This window comes from Pagrus major, chromosome 12, assembly GCF_040436345.1.
Source record: "Pagrus major chromosome 12, Pma_NU_1.0".
Taxonomy (NCBI): domain Eukaryota; kingdom Metazoa; phylum Chordata; class Actinopteri; order Spariformes; family Sparidae; genus Pagrus; species Pagrus major.
In genome coordinates, this window is record NC_133226.1 from 13,895,511 (window position 1) to 13,917,869 (window position 22,359).

Sequence of the window (22,359 nt, forward strand, 5' to 3'; positions counted from 1 at the left end):
GTCTGATTTAAAAATGACAATCAGTGACACTGGCAATCTGTCACTTACAAGCAGAATGTCTCGCAGGTTGTGTTTTCTGCACTGAGTCAGGTTCTCCTACCATCTACTGTAGCATAAAATGATGTCTTTGTTTATGCTTCGCTGCACCATCGTTTGACACCTAGCTTCTTATTTCTCACTATCAGTAATGGTTTACAAATGAGATGTGAAGGATTGGCAAATTAAATAATGCTGTCGACTAAAGGTTTATTTTTCTCTCTCATGAGCACTCCACTGAGAACACGTGTCAGTCACTGGAGACCATTATCTGACAGTACATCTCCATTAACCCCTGTAGAAGTACTCAGCCATAGAGGGAAGAAATATAGTTATGTGATTATGTGTGATATGATGTTTTCATATTTTCCATCTTTAAACTGACTCACCACACCAGTTAGAGGTGTAAAAATGATTTACAAGCCTAATCTTTACCTCTGTCTAACATCTGCCTGATTTTCTTTTAAAAAATGGCCACATAGAGACTACAGTGTACCTATAGATATAATAATAACATCTTGCAGTTTAATGTGGTTTGATAGTTTGTTTCTGATTCATGTGTATTGATTTTGGTGCACATTTTGTAATATTTGTTGGTATTAAACTATAAATACTAGAACAGATTCCGACTAACATCTTTAAATGATGATCTATCTTCTGCCTGAGCAATTGATTTTGCACCGACTGTCCGTCTGCTCTTTTTAATGCGCTTGTATTTTGCACTTTTTGCTGTGTATGGTTTTTTTGGTCTGCACTCAAGGAAAACACAGGCTGTACGTCCTGCTTAACTTCTTGCTCAGCTTTTCAAGGACTCAGATTTGTATCCTGCACCAGTCATAGCTTTGAGTCACTGTTCAAGACACAATATGCTGAATCGTGTATTCTTGTTTCTTGTGCAACACATTTGCTTTCAACAAAAATAAGACAAACGTCAACAACTTTTACAACTCTCACCAACCTCAATTTTTTATGCTCAACCCCTCCTGTCACATTTTGCCTGCCAGCTGTCCAGTGTTTTCTAAACAAAAAAAATGGTGCAACGAAGTTTAGAGTATTGGTGACAGTCGAGATATTACTCAAATACATGAAAATAAATATAAAGTTAACGAGTGTAGCCCAAGTATTTTAAGTAATTAGATTTATTTTTTCTTGAGGTTGTAAAGGTTTTGTTAAAAATGCATTTTCAAGTTTTACTGGAAGATCATGTGTGTGTTTGTGCCTGTACCAGTGTACTTGTAAGTCTGATGTGTGTATGTGTGTGTGTGTGTGTGTGTGTGTGTGTGTGTGTGTGTGTGTGTGTGCGCACATGCACGTGCACATGTCAGAGTTGTGAATAGACCTGCAATCACAATGCAGCTGGAAACCAGTTTGGCTTGCAGCACTACAACATTACATTCATTACACTAACCAACACCCTTGTCAGTTATGCTCTATTATCCAAGGTGTGAACGCCTCAAACCACACAAAGCAAATACTGTACATTTGTTTTACTTTGATTTTCTGTGACTGTGTCTCATCCAGTTTGTCAGGATCAACACTGTCAGACTTTCCTACATAGGGAGGGACGTGAATATCACCTAGTGTCTCAGAGGGTAGTATTTTATGCACTGTGATACACTGTATTTTAAATGGTCTGTTTGGATTATTGCTGTTTTACAAAAGCAAAGCAAATTTATACTTCCTGGTAGTCCAGCAGGGTTGTTCTTATTGATTTACAAAAAATTAAACCCAACAAGATTCATCTGGTTCATCAGTAAGATGTGCAAGAGGATGGTTCAGCAAATAAAAGAAAGAGGACACAGTGGTCTACCTGAAAACCACAACCTAAGCATACTAATGTTAAGAAAGTAAAATGAGAGAAATGACAAAACTGTGCTTTAAGTTTCATATATTTTTTAATTGTGATGCTGCTCCAGCTTGTCCCAACCTATGTTTTCAAGCCATGAGAGCAATCTTGTAATGATGTTGTATTCAAGAAGTTTATGGAAGCACACAAGTTCAGAAAAGTTGTCCGAGGCACTGACAGCTCTGAACTATCGATGCTGTCCAATCCTGTAAAAATTGGGGGAATGATCTTTTTTCACTCTTGATAAAAGATCTTTCCATTTCTTTATGACGTCTTCAACTGTCCGCGGTCTACCATCGCATTCATTATTGATTGGTGGTGATCGTTTTTCATAGTTTTTGTTTGTTTGTGTGGGTGTTGGTTAATTTAGCTGTAAGCACATCTCTATGCTCTATGTGGAGCTCGATAAGTTTTCTTAGTTCCCTATCAGTAAAATTTACTTTCCATATCCGTATCTTCCATTGCATGTCTATGGGGAGAAGTGAGAGCGTGCTTTGGATGTCTGTTGCTTCTATTATTACTGCTGACTATTCTATCTAGTGTGCGGACTCATATACTAATTTTGCAGTAGATTCACAAACCCAACTCTTATTGTAGCTTTGTTTCACAGTAAAGTCTCCAATGATTATGACAGTGTCAGGAAAAGGAGGTTTTAATTGAGGACCAACAAAAAAGTTGAAAGCTACGTTTGAATATCAACTTTTTTGTTGAAAAATCAGTTTATACAAGGTAGTTGGGTGCTTATTATTGTGTGGTTTGGTTTGGATTTAAGCTTTGAGACGTCCCTAATGTTGGAAGGGTTCAGCAGACCAGCTAATAGGCAGTTTTCATCAAAGTCAAGCATGTCTTCGAGGGATAAACTACAACATTCTCTGAAAATCTTACAGACACAAAGTTATATGTTTCAGTCTCTGTAATCTGCTGGCATGGAAAGTAAATGTGGAAATGGAATTGACATTGCGTGCACTGATTATGGAGTGACACGTGCAAATGGGAAGGAAGGACTCATTTCCTCTCAATTCTTCTGGTCAGTAAGTGTTGGTACGCTTCCACAAACAGTCTTCAGTTCACTTCAGCGTCTCTCCCTTCTTACTATTTCTACTTTTACTCTTCTCCTTTATCCTTGCTTCCTTTCCAACACATTTTCATCCTTTTCGGAGTCGTAGTTCCCCAGGCCACGTCCCCTTTGCCCGCAGCAGCTCCCCACTGCTTTTTCTGGGGATGATGAGGAAGGGGAGGAGAAAGTAATACGACAATGAGGATCTGCTGTGCGCATAAGTAAATCAGTCATACTTCAATGCCAAATAATTACTCTTATCGCTCAGAGATTAAAGATGCACTTGCCTAATGCCTTTCAACCACTGTCTCTTTCCCTCTTTCTCTCTCTTGCCTTCTTATAGATAGCAGGGGTGTGTGTCTGTGTGTGCATGCATACACTGTGTTTATGTGACCACATGTCTTTATTTGCACATAAGTTTTCACTCCTCCCTTTGATGTCAGCTGGAAAGTGTGTGACTTCAGTCAAGCTGAACATGATCCTTTAAGTGCTTTTGTGCCGATGTTAGCTGACCTTTGAACCTTTGTCCTCTCAGGTGGTGAACCCTGCCAGCCCTGACGCCGTGACTCCAGACAGACACAGTGGCTGACCGACGCTGAAAAAGAAGAGGGCAGATAAAAAGATAGGGAGGACAGAGGGAGGTGAGTGAATCCATTCTTATCTCTCTGTCTGAATATCTGTCTGTAGTATCTTAAACTCTGTCTGCGCTCAGTGCGTGGAGGGCTGTTGCAGGATCCGTGGCTTATTGTGTGCAGAGTGTCCCTATCATCCAGAAGAGGTTGGCTCACACCCCTGCTGAGCCCAAGACTGTGTGTATTTGTCTGCATGAGCGCAGTGTGTTTGTTATGTATTTTCCATTAGAGTTAGAGGCCAATGGTTTTCACTTCAAACTGTTGGGAATTCTTCGCTACTTTGTGCACAATTTTCCCAAGAAAAACATTACACTCCTTTTGTCCAACAACTTGGAGAGGAGACAAATGTTTAGATCTATTTTCAGACATGTGTGTTGCGAGTACATGTCTATGAGAGCGGCATTTATAGTCGAAAAATCATCACCAATCATTAATCATTAGTCATTTTCAAATGTCAAACATTTGCTGGTTCCAGCTTCTTAAATGTAAGGATTTGATATGATAAGTAAATGAACAGCCTTTTGGTTTTGGACTGTTGATTTTATAGACTAAGCGATTCCTTGGCTAATTGTAAAAATAATCTGAACATTTCTAATCCATGGAGGTCTCACTGTGGGTCAGACTTGGCTATGACCTGCCCCTCTGGGGGTGTCTTGTGGTGTCTGGCACCAGGGCATTGGCGACATATATTGTGAGTCCTGTGGTTTTTGAGGACAGGCCTCGGACATGTTGTGACACATCCGTGGGATCTTGGGGATTTTGAGACCATGTTGAAGTCTTGAGCTGTTTGTCATGTTCCTCATCCCAGTCCCAAACAGTTCTTGCAGTGTGGCAGAGAACATTGTCCTGCTGGAGGGGCCACTGCCATTGGGGGAGTGCAGTTGGCCTGCAATGGTGTTTGGGTGGTTGATTTTTGTCAAGTGGCATCCCTGTGGTTTCCCAGCAAAACACTGAACTTCCAGTAATCAGTGTTATTTACTTCACCTGTCAGTGGTTTTAAAGTTGTGGCTCATTGATGTGTACCTGCTCACCTGTATTCTCTACCCATCTGTGTATCTGAATAAACAAAAGCCCCACAGTAATTTTGCGGTCTCATCTTCAGTATTAATATTCATTGAAGATCCTTTGAGGTTTTGAGACATGTTTTTTGATCACCGTTGGTCAGGGGCTGTGGTCCAAGCGGTTGCAGAGTTCACTTACTGCTTTGGTAAACTGCCTACTTATATATGTAAAGTAGCTTTTATGCAATTCAGCCAGCGGCCTTCCCCACTATCATCTCAGTGGGAGTGTTGGGGTCTGCGTGTGTGTGTTTATGCGTAAATAATTGATTGCTGTAGAGGGTTTTAGTGGATCACTGGTGAGACTGAACCAAGCAGAAAAACGCTCCACTGCTCTGCTGCACAGTGTGCATCACTTAACTATACCATGTCCGCTGCTACGCAGGGGGTTCTCTGTGCTGTCTAAGGATGACCTATTAGTGGAAAGGTAATTTTGTTAGTGTTAGTGCTGCTGAAATAATTGGTTGATGAATCACAGAAAATGCAAAGATGAATTGACAACAACTTCATTAAGATATTAATCATTAAAATCATTTTTCAAGCTAAAATACTACACAGTAGCAGGATTTACTGACTTTCTATGTTGTATATGTCTCCTTTTTAAAGATGTCGCTTTAAACTATGATGGGCACATTTCACATTTTTAAACATGCTTTAGACTAATTAATTAGAGCTGAAACAATTAACCGAGTAGTTATCAATTTTTAAATAAAAAAAAAATAAAACATTTGTTTTGAGTCCTTTTTTAAAGTCCAACTTCTCTCATTTCATCTTCTCAAATGTGATTTTTTGTTTCTTAGACTGAATGTCTTTAACATTTAAGGAAGACAAGTGGGGTTTTTGGAAACACTCCTTTTTTCCTTCCTTCCTTTTTTTACCACTTTCTGACAATTTAAGGACAAACAAGTAATAGACTAATAGAGAAAATGGTCGACACATTAATTGATTATAAAAATAATTGTTAGTTGCAACGCTCAAACAATTAATGGATTAAACTAAGAATATGTACATTAATGATCATGATAGTCACTGGGATGGTACCTCTAGTTTGTATTGTGTTTTCAGGGCTAAACAAGCTAAGCTTAACAATGTTTTCTGATTACTTCTGTCATGATGTTGGGATTTAAATTGAATTTTTCCTTTTATTTTGTAAGGTTCATCCTCCAGTGTGTCTTGTTGTGTAATTTCCTGTCTTTGTCTGTTTCCGTCCCTTATGATTGTTCTGATTAGTTTCACCTGCCCCTGATTAGCCTCCTGTTATTTCCCTCTTTATGTTGTCAGTTCGTCTGTGTTTGCTCTGTGATTGTTTCATCTGCATTATTGCCTGTGTTCCCTGCGCTTTATTCAGTTTGTACTTGGTTTAGCTTTTGAATGTTTTGTATTTCCTTGGCTCTTGGTTTTTTCTTCTGCCTGTTTTCTTAATTTTTGCCGCCTGCCTGTTCTTTGATATCAGCTTTTCTTTTAAAGCTTGCTTTTTGTTCCACCATTTGCCTGCCTGATGTCATTTGTGTCCATTTTTCCTGCAATCATAACCACTAACACTAAGAACTAGATAAAGATTGCAAACATGGCTAATATTCAGTCCAATATGAATTGCTCACCTGGTGCAGAAAAATTTTCTAGCTTCTGAGTTTACTTCCTTAATATGCAGCTAACTGAATAAGTGCAGTTGTGCTTCTCCCAATGGTTTTGTGTGATGAGGTTTTTTTTAATCACTTTTCTGGGCTTGAGGAATGTTTTACATATATAAAACCTCCATGAATAAAGAAACATAATAAAAAGTCATAATTGAGCTTGTAGTTCTAGATGTCCTGTCAACAGTTGTACAGACATCTCATTAATGATGGTGGTCTATGGGGAAAATACATTTTGGGCTGATGAGAAGTTTTTTGTTTCAATACCGCAACTGGCCACTGGGCAAATTGTAAGCAAGACTGAGTTGCACCGCCACATCCAGCTTTATAACACATTCATGGCTAGGCTACTTCACATACTGCATACCTTGTTGTGTTTTTCCAACAAGAAATATTTCTCCATCTCCCCTCCTCCACTCTACTTTTCTCTCTGTTTATGTCTTTATCGCACTCTGCCTTCCATCACTTAACATCTTTATTTCCTTCTGCCTCGCTGTGGCTTCTTCTTCTTCTTCTTCTTCCCTCATGTCATGCCTTCTCTCTTTCTTGCCCCTTAGCCGCCGCAGTGTCCTTGAGAAAGCAGTGACTTTGCCGGTGAGCGCAGCAGAGCGCATCACTCTCTTTCTCTCTCTCTCTCTCTCTCTCTCTGTTGCTCTCTTTAGCTCACACGCTGTCTCACTGACACTCACTCAACCCCCCGAACACACACACACACACACACACACACACACACACACACACACACACACACACACATTTGATAGGTCCATGGCAACACTGTTAAGCAGAACCAGCCCTTACAAGTCTTTTTCCTTGGGTGTCCATAAATAATTCATCAGAAGTAACATTGGCTGTACTTTATGCAAATATTGACAAACCTATTGCGGAGAAAAATTGAGACAGTCGTATCCTGTGTTGAGCCCAATTTCTGCTCGCTTACTGTTTCCAGAAACACATGGTAAATCATCAACAAACTGCTGATACAAGCAAAAGTGTCTCAAAGTCACAGCACAAGAACATCCCTAAGATCACTTGTTCGGAAGGACGTAAAAGGGATTAACATAGTTATTAGTTGATAGATCATTTTTCTTTAATAAGGCTTTTGGCTGCTTGTCAGTCAGGCACAGTGTCCCTTTAAAAGACAAACAATAATTTTCAGTTTCAGTTATATTCACTTCCATCCTGAGACAACCATGTGAACTGGATTAAAGTGCACGCTTTCAATTACTCTTCCTCAAGGTTTATTACCGAATTCTGACAAATTGCTTTCAGGTGATACCGTAGCTAGCCTGCCAGCATGGAAACACGATCAACCTGTGCCCTCCTCCTCATTAAAGATGCCCTCCACTAATCTTGGATCATGACAGCCCATTGTCGCAGTTTTCCGTAGCTTTTGAAATATAGATAGGGTCTGATTGTCTGATTGTAAGATGAGATGTTATAGTCTCTCGATGCCGTTTGTTCTCGTTGGTCTCTGTTTTCCATTAGACTTCATAGAGTGTCTATTGGGTAGCTCCTTTTTCCTGCCGCCTTACGTGCTTTCTGTTGGAGATCAAGTATCTTGTGGTTACTTAGCTGCTGTGCTATATATGGTAGATGTGCTTTTATTAATGTATCTTGATGGTTTAGCATAGATAAGTCAGGTTGAAATCATAATGCAATGAATCTGCAATAGTTTTCCTTTTTTTGTTTTACTTTTAGTACAATTGAATGCTATCAACATCTATATATCTACATCAGCACACTTCATGACAGTATCCAAGTGCCGCCGTGTTATCTCTCTCTCTCTTCCTCTATGTGTGTCTCTCTCACTCTTCCTTATGTTGTCCCACGTTCAGCTGAAAATGCTCCCGTAGCCATGGAGACCAATCCCAAGGGGAAAAGTTGTGGCTGAATCCCTTTCTCGCTCTCTTTTCCCTCCTTTGTCTCCCATCTTGTTGCAATCTAGTGCCTCACATACAAACACGCACGCACACACACACACACACACACACACACACACACACACACAGGCTAGGTTGCCACACTCTAGCGAGTCACCATGTTGTTTTGGTTTGACTTCAATCAAGCACTGATGTGAAATATGTGTCCTAATTAAGCTGATTAACACTAAACCTGAGGACAGAGTTGAGGATCTTTCTTCTTCTCTGCCTTCTTTTCCCTTGCTTTCTTGCTTGTTAGCGACCACTCACGTAAAAGAGGCTGATGTAGAAAAGACTACCGAAAAAGGAGGAAGATGAAGAGAGGCAGAATAATTTAATAAGAAGTAGGAGCTTTGAACGGAGAGTGTTGTACTGATGAGCAAAGTGAGCTGTCAGACGTCAGCTACAGATGGATGTCATCACACATATATGTACTGTATGTGGTCATGTGGGTTACCATGAGGTGTTTGTGTTTCTTGCCATGTTCTGCTTCCATTTTTTTTAACCTGGTTCTCATTGGCTTGCAGCTTGCAATCATTATCATCATGTGCTTTTTGATCAGAAAAAGAAGTGATTGGTTTGACGGCAAAATCAGTTTTCAAATGTCCCATTTAATAGGAAGTGAGGTTTCCAAATCAAAATGTGCAATATACAGAGAATTGCACACAGAAACGGTGCCTTCAAACAAGCCTTCAGGACGTCCATAAGGTTGTGATGTCACAACTATACAGTCACCGACCTCAGCCACACCCCCAGAACGTCCGTGGTTGCAAAAAACCAGCAGAGCTGATTCAAAAACATGGTGGGCGATGCCTGCTCAGGCCTGTGAGAGCTGTCCAATCAGATCAGACTGGGCTTTTCTGGAGGGAGCCTTAAAGAGACAGGCACTACAACAGGGTGAATAGAGGTGATACAGGATGGACAGTATGAGTTATTTGTACCCTAAATAAATAAATCTGAAAATCAGCATAATACGGGACCTTTAAGGTTTGAAATAATTGGAATCAGACCTTAATTTGTAAATCTTAATCCGTGGAGTGAATCTAAATGTGCAGGAAATTCTAATTTGTGAGTTCATGTTCATTATATGTTAATTATGTATGAAAGGTCATGTTCCTGTGGCTAGGTAAAGTTTATATTAGCATTGATATAAAACAGTTTGCTTTGAAAAAGACAGTAGAAATGAATCATTTCAGCCATGGCTTCTCAAGCTCTTCTTGTCTTTCTTCACTTCTCATCATCCCTTCTTTCTATTTTTACCCCGTTTTTCCCTTCACACCCATGTTCTTTCATCCCCTGCCTCCCCCTCCTTCCTTCCTTCCTTCCTTCCTGTCTCCACCTTTCTCCATTCATCCACCTTTGTCCCACTTTCTTGTGCTATTCTTCCCTTGCAGGTTTCATTCTTCACTATTCCAGTGTTTTTTTCTCCCTAATTCTTCTCTTTGACCTTGCACGTCCTACCTTATGGCTCCATTATTCTTCTCTTCATCATTCACATCCTGTCATTCTACCCTTTTCACCATCTCTGGATCCTTTTTGTCATCCTGATGTCTTTCTTCCTGATCACACATCCTTCACCCCCTCACACAAACACATATTCACCACACACTGTAAACATTTTCTACCTCCCTCAATCTGTTCATTCCTACCCTCTCCCTCTCTAACTCCCATGTTTCTAACCTCCCTTACACTTTTTCTGCCTCATCAGTCCCACCCCTTCCTCTCCCCCCTCTCTCCTCCTGTTCCTTCCTTTCTCCCTCTCTGTCCCTCCTCCGTCCTCTCCCCTGAGTCGGACAGACAGACAGGAAGGAAGTGTGTAATGAAACGGCCATATCGAGCACACTGCCCAAATTGACCTGGAATGAATGGAGTCACTGATCAGCTCCTGCTAAAGCAGTGCCGATGAAGAACTAAGGGAGTTTGGAGAGAAACTGAAGCTGCCTAATGTAGCACAGATTTTATGAATACTGCTATCAGACAGAATGAGTACACAAACATGTTTACTTTGTTTATGTGTCATTTAAATGGCACCATCAACAGCTCTGTATGTGTTTTTATTCTATTGCTGTTAGTACAGAAAAAAACTTGAAACCTGAAATTGATAGTTTGAAAGTCAGTCATTTCATCTGAAGGAGAGAGAAATCTGCATTCAAGAGATTTTCCTGCTGTTTATAGAGAGAGCAGACAGGCAAGGCAACAGCTAAAGAGAGCGAAAATTTAAAAAAAAACTAAAAAAACAGGAAGAGACAGACTGACAGGACACACTCTCTCAAGTCACTGAAGTTGTTCTATGTTATTAATGCCCAAAAATGTAAGTCCTGTGTTATTAATTTCTTTTAAAAATACCTGATCCTTCAGTGTGATTTGGCTTATACATCTCTCTAATCTGCTCATCTGCCACCACCCATCAAACCACTGCTTTTATTAATGAAAATGGACAGAGAGAGAGATAAATAGAGAATGGACACACCACCATGATACCAAGTAGGACTACAGTATGTGCGTGTGTGTTTGTTTGCCAGCTTGCCTGCCAGTGTGTTTTGTGGAGTAGAAGCCCATTAGGGAATTAGTCCACATCTGGACAACCCTAGCTGTTCTCATGCTGTCCTCATGCACTCACAGTTCAACATACAGTATACATGTCAGAATTGGTAGCGTTTTAGTCAAACACTGATCTGCTGGACTGTTCCTTTTTAACTTTAATGTAACATCTGGTGTTTAAGCGAATGTGTGTTTATAACCAGTTGCATATGCACAAACCTGCTTCGGACAAACACACACAAAAGGGTGGGGATGTGACAGCTTTGTGTGTGTGCAAACATGAGCTTAGCAGTGAAGAGCCTTTCAAGCAGGATTAAGCTGCAAAGTGTCAATGGAGCAGACAAGTAGGCCAAAGACCACTAGGATATCACTTACACTGCAACAATCGGTGTCAGTGTGACTGTGTGTACGTACGGTCGTATGTAAAATAGGTAGCAGGAAGTGTGTGCGGTAGATAAATGGAGGAAAAACAAGGGAGGAAGTCAGCATGACACACACACACACACACGCCGCACGCACATTCACAAGTCTTCTCACAGACTACGGACTGTGGAGCCGCGGCAGAGCCCTGGCAGGACCATCTGTTTCCGCTGAAATCAGCACGGCAGGGGCCTACTAGTGCACACACACACACACACAAACACACACAGTTGCAGCATGCTTCAGTTCTGGCATAGTGATAGTCTATTTATTCCCCACACTGACGCAGGACAGTGCTCAATTGTGTGTGTGTGTGTATGTGTGTGTATTAGAGTGAAGTTTTCAGTTAAGGGTAAGGTAACCCATGGAGATGACAGGTGTACCTGAGGTGAATAATGCTAAGCTTATATAAAGAGGATATGCACAGATAGATGGATAGATAGACATGCACGTGCATCTATCCTTGTTAGTCTGTGACCCCACGTCTCTCCTTCCTGACCCATCGTCAGCAGGAACTGCGTACACACACAGCTTTTCTCCATTTTAATAATCGACCGATGGGAGTTACCAGTCCCCTGTCAATGTTATCTATTTCCCTCGCAGAAGCAACATCAGCGTTTTCTCTGCTTTCTGCCATCTCATCAATACTCAGTGCTCTGACCTCCCCTGGCCTGCACCTGGGCCCAGTCAAGACAGAACTACAGTGTAGCTGTTAAAAACATATGCAGGGTAACAGAGTGCCTGTCTTTTGTAACCTACAGTTCGGAGTTATATTTAATGGCAGCTTCACAGAATCAAATGTTGGCAGTTTAACATTTCTGCCAACCACGGATACTTTCAAATTTCTGTGTTTTATATGTACCATTTTTTCTACAATACGTGTCGTATCACTTTCACATTATGTTGAGCTGATTTTCATATCAAGAGGTGGAGGGGACGGCAGTGGCGTTACAACTAGGCGAAATAGCTGCCAAGCCATAGATCACTGTTCAAGATTGCATTTCAACATTTGTAAGCCTGAAACCACTGGAGCCAAAACATGATCTTTTCTTAAACTTAACCAAGTGATTTTTGTACCTAAACTTGTCACAACATAAATCTTAAACTGAACCAATAGAAACTGAAAGCTGCAACCTAAAGAAATGTAGAGTCTCAACACATCTATTGTTGGCAGAACATCATTGCCAACATTTAGTCTGGCGATTGGGTTGCACATATGGAGGAGACAGACTTGAAAACGCTTTTCAGTCGTCACAGAAATCAATGATGGGTTCAGGAAAAATTGACCTAACCTCGTCCTGCTTATAATATGGATTCAAATACCAATATCAATCAATAAACCAGAGCATGGTAACATATCCTCATTTTTCCTAGCTTGTTTCCAAGGTACTTGTATTTGTCAGCTGCATCAGGCTGCGTACTACAGGGTATATATGGTGTGTTTGGTTGTTGTACTTATTCAGGGCATTGCTGACGCACTTCTTGATTGCAGGCTCTCAAAAGCTGCAAAGACGTAATTAACTGTAATAGACTTTGAATTGTTGAACCCTGTTATTGTGGCAGTGAGTTGAAGCGGACCGGCAGTGTTTAGTCATCACCGCTTTTATTTTTAAATGAAGGTCGTTTACAAAGAAAAGATTCACGTAGAAATACTTTCATAGCTGATTTTAATGTTAGTGGTAAATGAAGGTCGTTTATGAAGAAAAGATTGACGTAGAAATACTTTCATAGCTGATTTTAATGTTAGTGGTACAGTAGATTAAAAATGGTCCTTAAAATGAAATGAGTTCTTTCACCTTGAAGCATGTCTCTTCTCCAAGAAAAGGTCAGTGGGATCACCAAAGTGATATTTATTATACAGCAGACTCAAAAAATTATAAAATGTTAAACTAAATCAAATGTAAAACCAGAAAGACTCAGACTGAAAAAGGAGTTAATAAAAGTAAGCGAGCTGAGATAAACTGGAACACGCCAGGTGCATAAGTTGAGATCTGTGGGGAAATCAGTGTGGTAATCAGCAGAAGTATGTGTATGTGTTTTGTGCATGTGTGTGCATCCACTTTGACACTGGAGAATCATCTTCACTCATTCGTGAAACATATCTATTCATCTCTATTATAAGTTTTTCTTCAGAATATGCAGTCTTTTAAATTTGGATTGATCCCCATTACTCCTGAAAATAAATTGGAGAAACGGGGGGCAGATACCTGGAGAAAGAGAGCAAAATTAGCTACATAAATTCCATACAGTGCATACATATACCTCTTTACCAGTTTGAGAGAGAAACAACTAAGAAATAACAGGATATTAGGAAAGCAGCAACACACCTTCTCCCCATTAAACACATGTGGTACATAGCTAACACCATTTCCCTGGTGTCCTTTGTTCTAATATCCTTTCAGCATGTGTTGAGCCTGCTGCATAGTCCTGCATTAATGAGACATAATGCAGAAAATATCGCCAGCATGTCACTTCCTCCTGTCTCTACTATATTGGGTGTAAGTGGATGATGCTGATACCTTTTCAGTATTCTCTTTATTATTTTCTTGCAGCTTTTTTGTGTGCTGTGTGTTTGTGCAGATGTAAACTTAAGAATTTGTCTTCCAGTCTACTGATAAGTTTGCATTGCTTGTTTGTTGATTGCTCTTACTGATAGAGTCATAACCCTTATACCCCTTTTTTTGAAAGATTCATAACCCAAGCATTGGATCCACAGATCTCATTAATCAGAGTTTGCAAAAGACCTTTTTTTCCAGCCTATCTTCTAAGAAATGTGTACTTCCAAAAAGGATAGACCAGCTAACTGCATGCTCGACTTGACAGGGCTAAACCAGTTTTGGACTTCCTGATGCTACTTAAGATATTTTTTACATCTTTGCCAACAGTGACTGGTTAGTTTCAACTGTGCGTACATGAATACACACACTTTGAATTTGTGGCTAGTGGCATCAGTGTAAGATCTCAAGATCTATCAAGCCCCTCTAATATTTATGAGGTGTTTGGTAGTGGCCCTGTCACCGCTGCTGGCCAGGCGGTCCTCCCCATATTTTAATGACTGGCTGATTATTTCTGCCGGTCGAGAGCAGCCACAGTCTCTTCTGCTACGTGAGCCAGTAAAGCTGCCCAGTGAACTATAGCAAAGGCAACCTTACACCCAGGCAACAAGCGGCTTATCTGGGCATGTCTCTCAACTCTTGGTGAAATATAGGCTCTTCCTTCAGCTGCAGGGCATGCAGCCTCTGCTGTAGTACCATCAGAACAACCTTCAACATCTACTTCAGATGTAGATAAATGGTCTCCACATCGACACCAAATGGCACAAGAACAGGAGGATCAGAGTGTCCAATCTTTGCCTCTGGCGTTTAAGCCATAAGGAAGGAGTTCCCCTTTGAAGTTTCTCTCTTCCTATTTTGTTAAACTCCACAACCAGTCCAGCTCCTCAAATTCTGCTCATCATTACACCCTGGTTACTATTACTCTCTGTTCTCCTTCTTCTTCTCATGTCTTCTTATCTGCAAAGGAAATACTTCCTTAATTCTAGAAAGGCATTTAAATGTAAAACTGATGACTGTCTTATCTGAGAAAGAAATCAATGTTTATTTCTAGAAAGGAAACGAAAGTGTACTATAAGATGGAAATGCCCAAACAAGCTAAGCTTGTATCACTGCACTGTTTGTTGTCACATTGTCAATGAGTTACTTTCAGTGCTGGAGCTAACTAAATACATTTACTTAAGTAGTGTATTTCATTACAATTTTGAGGTACTTCCACCTCACCACATTTTGTAGGCAAATATTGTACTTCTTACTCCACTACACTTATTTGATAACTTTAGTTACCAGTTACTTTGCAGAATACTGCTGCATCAGAGCCAAAATAGCACATTTTTAAGTTAATTTACAAAAAACACTGAATGCTGAATATCAGATCTGATGATCTGCCAGCCCTTATTTTTTTTTAGAAACTTTTGAGCTATATTATCACAAAAACCCAACAGGTAGTCTTGCTGCTCTCCATATGCAAATGGTAGCAACTTTTAAGAGTTTTAAAAGTCTATCAGCAATGCTGTGAGCCATTTTCTTGCCCACAATTACTCTTTTGGCAATAAAAGAATACCAGAAAAACCTGCTTTATCCAGTCCAAGTTACACTCAAATTATTGCTACTTCTATTTTGGACAGCCTCTTTGCAGTCAAGTCCATTAAAGTCTGCTATTCTGGATGTACAAGCATTGAAACTGCACTGTTGGCAGCACAAAAACAAATCAAAAGAAGAAGTGGAAATTTGGAAATAGACAGATGAGGGAATTAGATGTTGTGAGGTTGGAGTGGAAATGTAGAGATGGGACATGAATTTCAAAGTTTATGTGGGAAACAGACATGGAAAGAATATTCATGAGTTTGTGGAGAATCATAATTTTCTTCCAAATTTTGAACTTTCAAGAAGAACAGACTTCACTCTTCTCCACTGTCTCCTTTGAACATGTGGGAGCTTCTCTCTGTTATCTGCTCTGCAATGAAAAATATACTTCTGTCTTCCCACCTCTATTTCTGACTGTCCCTACTCTCTCTTTCTTCCTCTAACTCTGCCTATATTTCTGACAGCTTTTCTCTGTCTCTTTCTGTCCTGCTGTCTTACTCTCGTAGAGACATAGCAAATAGACATCTCAGTCAGCTAGCACCTGTTTACACAATACATGCTTCCTCACAACAGAGGTGGTTAGAGGAAGATGTACGGGAGCGTGATTCTGCATCCATTCTGTTTGTTGTGCGCCACCTGGTCTTAAGACCTCCATTATTTGAGTGTGCTGTTGTGTGTGTGTGTGTGTGTGTGTGTGTGTGTGTGTGTGTGTGTGTGTGTGTGTGTGTGTGTGTGTGTGTGTGTGTGTGTGCGTGCATATGCGAGTGCGTGCGCACGTGTGTTTGTCCAGCTCATTACCACACACTTTTGCAGATGTTTTCCCAGATGCAAACATTATGGCACCAATAACCCTGAAGCCAGCCGCATGCGAGTCAGCAGTAATGTAACACAGAGGCTACTCACACTCTCAAACAGCCTTTCAGGTGTGTAATGAATGTTTAAACATCATTGGTCAGAAATAGCATATTTAGTGGGCAAAGCATTCATGAGACTGAAAATACCATACCCAGGAATAGTTATGAGAGAGAAAAATCAACAATCCATGTGCTAAAATAACACACAGACATCACCTACATTTACACCTGCTCATTCCTGTGCAAAGATGAGCTTCATATTGGCTCTGCTTCACCGGAGTGTAAAGAGACGTCTGTACAGTCGTTGGTTCATAAAAAGAAGAATATGACATGTGACAGCAGAGCAAGAGCTAGAACTAACGTGCGGAGCTGCACGTACATGATACCTACTTATACCCATTATCTCATGAAGGGTCCCTCAGCACCTGCTTTTTTATTTTTTTTATTTTTACACTACATGAGATCTTTCATCTCTTCATCGAACAGCACTTTATGATCATCTACGAATTGTTCATTATTAGAAGCCGGAGTTTTACATTTCAGTATTTAAAGGTGCAATATGTAAGACTTTTATACAATTAAACATTTAAAAATTAGCTAAAATTATAAACAGAATAACAGCTCTGACATCTACATGTGTATTGTGCTGCATAGATTTATACTGAAGTTAGCAAGCTAACCAGCTAGCTCCCAAAAATTTTGGTCTAAAGCTAGTGCTTGTGCTAGTAGTGTAAACATCAGTAGGCTGAAATCCGGGTTTGGACTGCTAGCTGCACGGCTAATTGAACTAACTAGCTAAGGGAAGCTACATTTAGCAGCAGTTAGCAGTTACTCTAGCGATATGCTGCTCTCTATTTGTATGTAAGTGTGGATTTGCCAGGTGGTCAGTTGTTACATATTGCACCTTTAAGTGTCAAATAACACATATTAAGTGCATTTGAGGCTGAAACAATTAGTTGATTAACCGATTTAATGATTGGGATAAAATTCATCGCCAGCGTGAGAAAGTTCACCCCAGAATCAAAAATACATATATTACTTCTTACCTGTTGTGCTATTTGTTCATCTAGATTGTTTTGGATTATTTTCTTTCTGTATCCGCACCGCGCAGAAGGAAGCATGCATCTACTCATGGACGAGAGGCAAGCTAACTAAGCTGACAAAGAGAGCTAACAATAATGCTCAGCAGAGGAGGGCGCCATTAATGTTTAGATCCCACGCTTTCATCCATCAGTACTGATGCACTATACCTCCTGCACAGTGATACAGTTGGTGGGTGTATTTTGGTTGAAATACAGTAGTTCCTCCATGAAACTGTGCAGAATCTGTGGATTATCTTTAGTAACCAGGTCATGATTTCTGGAATCATCGCTGTTGAATTTTTCAATTTTCGATTGGACATGCATGCACATGTTTGAGTAGATAGCAACAAAAAAAGTGAAGTATAACAGACTGCAAGTTTGTATAAAGTAAATCAATGTTATGTCTGGACTTTGTGTATGAGATGATATCTTGTTCCTGAAACTGTGGCAGGAAGCTTTTTCCTGGGACAGGACCCAAGGCTTTCTGTCATAATCACACTACAGATGGATTTTATATCAGATCCCTCGTTTCGGGGTTATCTAAAACTCCCTAACTTTAAAACAGATTTTAATTTTTTGACAGTAAAATGTTAGTCTTTTAGCATTCAGAATTGTATAAAATGCCAGCTCATTTTTGTTGTGGCTGTTGTGTTAGATTTCTCTTCCAGCTATTCTGGCATGTAACCAGCCATCAATCGGAGGTCTCTTTCACTGTTGAAATAATAAATTCAAAGAAGTGTGTCTTGAATTTTTGGTATCCTGCTGGCGCTGTGACATGAGCCCAAAACATTGTACGGAGTTGGAAAGCAGAATGATTCAAAAGGCTGATAATCTGATAACAACATTAAACAGATAATCAAAACCCTAAAAGGGAATATGCGGAGAAAATAAGCTCCTCCAACACTAATTAGCACACTCTCTCTGGCTTTTGTCAATCCTCTGTCTCCCTTCACTCCGTTTCTTGCACTGCTCATCTTATTTGATGGTTATCAGACGGGAAAGGTGTAAATTGCTGCTCAGAGCCATCTCAGCAAATTCCCCAGCACTGCTATCTCTCCTTCATCTTTCAATCAGCTCCCATCCCTCGTTTCTTATCCTCTGCCTGATTCTTTTCATCTCTGTAGGGGAAATGGGATGTAATCACCAACTCTTGGCGCAGTATGGACACAGCACAGGTGTGTGTGCGTGTGTGTGCGTATGTGTGTGTGTGTGTGTGTGTGTGTGTTTCCCTTATGCATAAACTTCTAGGAGAAAAATATTCAATAACTAAATTGAGGTGATTGTGTCTCCCATGAGCAAATCTGTGCATGCATGTGTGCACATGCTAAAGCCATGAGCCACCGCCAGTGTTAATGAGGTAGGGTTTCTTCTTCCTGTTTTTGTCCTGAGGAACATACACAATCACACGTTAATGACCCAGCAGGATGGTGTTAATAAGAGAGAAGAAGAAAAATAGAGAATGGACAAAAAGAGATAGAGGGCGGATGCAGGGAGAAATGTAATAATTGGTCAGTGTGAGCCTAAGGAAGAGAAAGCCACAGGAGGATTTATGAACAAACAGGCAGATGCAGTGTGTACAGGCAACACGCAGCCGTGTGTGAAAACATGTTCCCCTTAGCCGCCCTCTGGCTCAGTGGGGGACAGAGGAGGGTGGGCACACTGCGGGCCACACATACTGTTGTGTATATCCAGGGCTATATCTAAGCTTCGATTTTTATTATATTTTTAAGCCATAATGTAGGGTGTGTTTCATTCGTGTACACTTGATTCTAATTAAAGAAAAATGAGAAGGAAAGTGCCATGAGAGGGAAACAAAGGCAGGGAATTGGTGTTGTTGTTTATCACTGAATTGCTCCGGTAATGAGAATGGAATAGGGGCTGGCACGTTGTTATTATGCTTCTTGGCAGGGTGTTGGTGACTCTGTCTGTGTTTGTGTGCATGCACTATAATCATGTGCATACGATCCTAAGTGGCCAAGCCATGTTGGAGGAGAGCCCCCCCACCCCCACCCCCACCAGGCAAGGAGTGTTGGCTGTAAGGTAACTGGCAAAACACGAGAGCATAGGCACAGACGCTGTCGCTGCCAGGTGTGTTGAAGAGGTAATCGTCAGTGTGGCAGGCCAGCTGCCAGAGGCTTAGAGCAGGAGAGCTGGAGAGAAAATGAGGAGCAGCCTCTGGTGAAGTCTGTTTGCCCGAGGGTCCAGCTCAATATCTGCGCTTGCTGTTCATCCGACTCCCCTCTGTCCCCTTGCACCACTTTGTATTCTCCCTATAGTTTCGCTCTTTGCCTCCTCTGCCCACTCTCCTTGTCCTGTCTGCTCCTGTTCATCCTCATTTCCCATTCTGTCTATTTTTTCTGTCTTCTCTCTCTCTACTGTGCATCTGTCCAACTCTCTCCGGATCCCAGCTGAGCTGATCCAGATATTCTGTCAATGCAATTTGTAAATTGTGATTTTGTTGTTCTGATCTGTACATGCAACATCTATTGCATGTCTGTCCGTCCTGGGAGAGGGATCTCAACTCTGTGGCTCTTCCTGAAGTTTTTTTTTTTTCATTTTTTCCCCCCTCCTGTTAAAAGGTTTTTTTTCTCAATATGGCAAGTTTTTCCTCACTCGAATCGAGGCTCTAAAGACAGAGGATGTCATTCACTGTACAGTTTGTAAAGCCCATTGAGGCAATGTGATTGTGATTTTGGGCCATATAAATAACATTGATTTGATTTGAGCTTTCACTGAGATCACCACCAGTCAATCCCCCAACAGGTCTACTCCAGTAGAGACTTACAATCACATCTGTGTTTATCTTTTCTGTCCCCACTGACAGCATCCAGATAGAAGCCTGGATGTATGTGGTCCCAAGGTGATGAGATACTCTACACATTAGAGACACTGTTTATTTATCAGGTAGCAGAAAGATACAGGCTGGTGTCTATAGTGGACTACACTAATGTCTATATCAGTGTAGACCCTGTTCAGTGTAATTTGTCGGATTATGTTTTTGTTTTTTGGGGGTTTTGCAATGCAGTAATGAGGCTCTGGCACCATATCGTTATATTTCTACTACTATAATTTGATAACCGTTTAATCGTTTTAATAATTTCTCAAGCAAAAAGGGGAGTAGTAAGCTAAGTAGTAAGTAAGGATTAGCTGTTTGTTTTTTGTTTTGTATCATTGTTTGCTAAATATTTTGGGGTTTTGGACTGTTGTGTGGGCAAAGTAAGAAATTTGACGAAATCACAGCGAACTGTGCAAAATCTGATGGGACAGTTTTTCTTATTTTCTGACATTTTATAGACAAAACAACTAGTTAGATAATTGAGAAAATAATTGGCAGATTTTATCAATAATGCAAACTGATTATTTGTTAGTTGCTGCTTTGTTTAGATTAACCGGTGTTTGGCACATGGGGATAGGCCAAAATCGGCCTGTAATATCGGCTAATCAGTATATCAGTTGGGCTCTAATGCAAACATTTTGTCACCTCTCATTCAATAAATTCAACACTGCGAATGCATTTTCTCCCACACCTGCTTGAACAGCCGACCCCTGAATGTGGAAGACCTTTGAGAAGTCATCTTATACACTCTGGTGTGAACACACACAGACACACACAGCTCTATAAATGTCATTGCTCTGGTTTGAGCGTGACCAGATGCGTCTGTGTACTGTCAGTGGTGATACTGTTGACATTTGGTGTTGTGAATAGGAACGTTGTGTATCTGTTCACCTCGGCTCGCTCCGCACTGATAAAACTGGCCTGTGTTTTTACTGCAACACCACATGTATACATGTTTACTTTACGGAGCCTGAAGATGAGCTAAACGAAGAAGTACAAGGAGCTTTTTCTGAAGTCGGTTAAAATGATTTGACTTTTTTAAGATGCACAGAAAACCACAAAAGTAAATTGGTTTACTGGTATAGATTTTCTTTTACTGTGTAATCTTTTTTTTTTCCAGTATTATTTCACGTCTGTTTTTTGTTCAGTGGAGGGAATAAAAGCCAGGAAGAGATAAGGTTAGAACCATTACTGTCTCACATTGTATTGAAAGGAGCACTCTGTAACACAGTGGTCCAAGCACTAAACACTGTAATTTTAAGTCCAGCTATGAGTTTTGTCAATCCCCTTTCTCTACTGTTCGTCATGGGGTGAGTCGGAAGTGCTCTTTGGTAAATAACAGTATTTTAGAGTAAAGCAGAATTTATTATTTCAGGCATTTTTGTTGCTTCTTTCGTCACTGCTTCATCGATAAAGTGGTTGAAAATGTCACCATGCATCCATGATTGCTAAGGTTTGTGTGTGTGTCTATATGTGTGTGAATGGAGGAGGGTGAGTAGTGTAGCTTACAGTAAGTGTGTAACCCAGTGTATGAAAACAAGCACAAGTTTGTATTGCATCCCACTCCCTCAGACCCCTGCCAGCTCATGAAAAATGAATGAAGGCCTGTGTGTGTGCTTGTGTGTTCACATGTCGATGTCCACATGGGTTGATCAGCTATTTTGTCAGATTATTACTCAAGGTCAGACATGGACTGCAGCTTGTTAGGTGGTGATCATGCTGCTGGCTTTTTTCCTTCCTTTTTTTGTATTTTTTATCTCAAAGATTTGCCCTTGACACTTCCCCCTGTTGTTGTTAATCAACCTTTTCTTCTCTCTTTCTGTCTCCTCTTCATCTCTTAGAAGTACAACCTCTCATAGAGTGGTGGCCAGAGTGACAGAGGAGCACATGAGGAGCGGAAACGGCACGACAGCAACATCCTGACCGGTAACCTTGCTTCTGCACCCCATCACGCCGCCCAGCAGCTCCAGAAGCGGGCGTCAGAAGGAAGGAAACGTGCGACCACTCCTCCTGCAGGCATGGTAATGCAGCACTTTCTGTTTGTAGGAGCTGTGTGTTTGTGCGGGAGTAAGGATTATACTCTCCAGACTGGAGGGTGTAAGAGTTCAATCTGATAACTGGTTCTAGACATGACAACAGAGTGTGTGTTTCAAAGAGAGATACCCGATAAGAGCTAGTGTGGACAGGAGTCTGTAGCTTTGTGTTTTTTAGAGAGGAAAGGGGGGAACTATACATTGGAGAAAGAGGAGAAGACAGGAGAATGAAAGAGGCAGAGGAGGTTAAGAAGATAAAGAAAAGAAAG

At 40.7% G+C, this 22,359-nt stretch overlaps 1 protein-coding gene across 2 annotated transcripts in view; it reads left to right on the forward strand.

Annotated features, from left to right (window-relative positions):
* Positions 1–22,359, forward strand: part of strbp (spermatid perinuclear RNA binding protein) — an 80,706-nt gene that overhangs the window by 26,389 nt on the left and 31,958 nt on the right. For both annotated transcript variants that reach the window (XM_073477382.1, XM_073477381.1), the window contains exons 2-3: positions 3,475–3,580; positions 21,899–22,078. In XM_073477382.1, coding sequence (XP_073333483.1) covers positions 22,076–22,078 — 3 coding nt within the window. In that variant the 5' untranslated portion in view covers positions 3,475–3,580; positions 21,899–22,075. The remainder of the gene's footprint in view (positions 1–3,474; positions 3,581–21,898; positions 22,079–22,359) is intronic.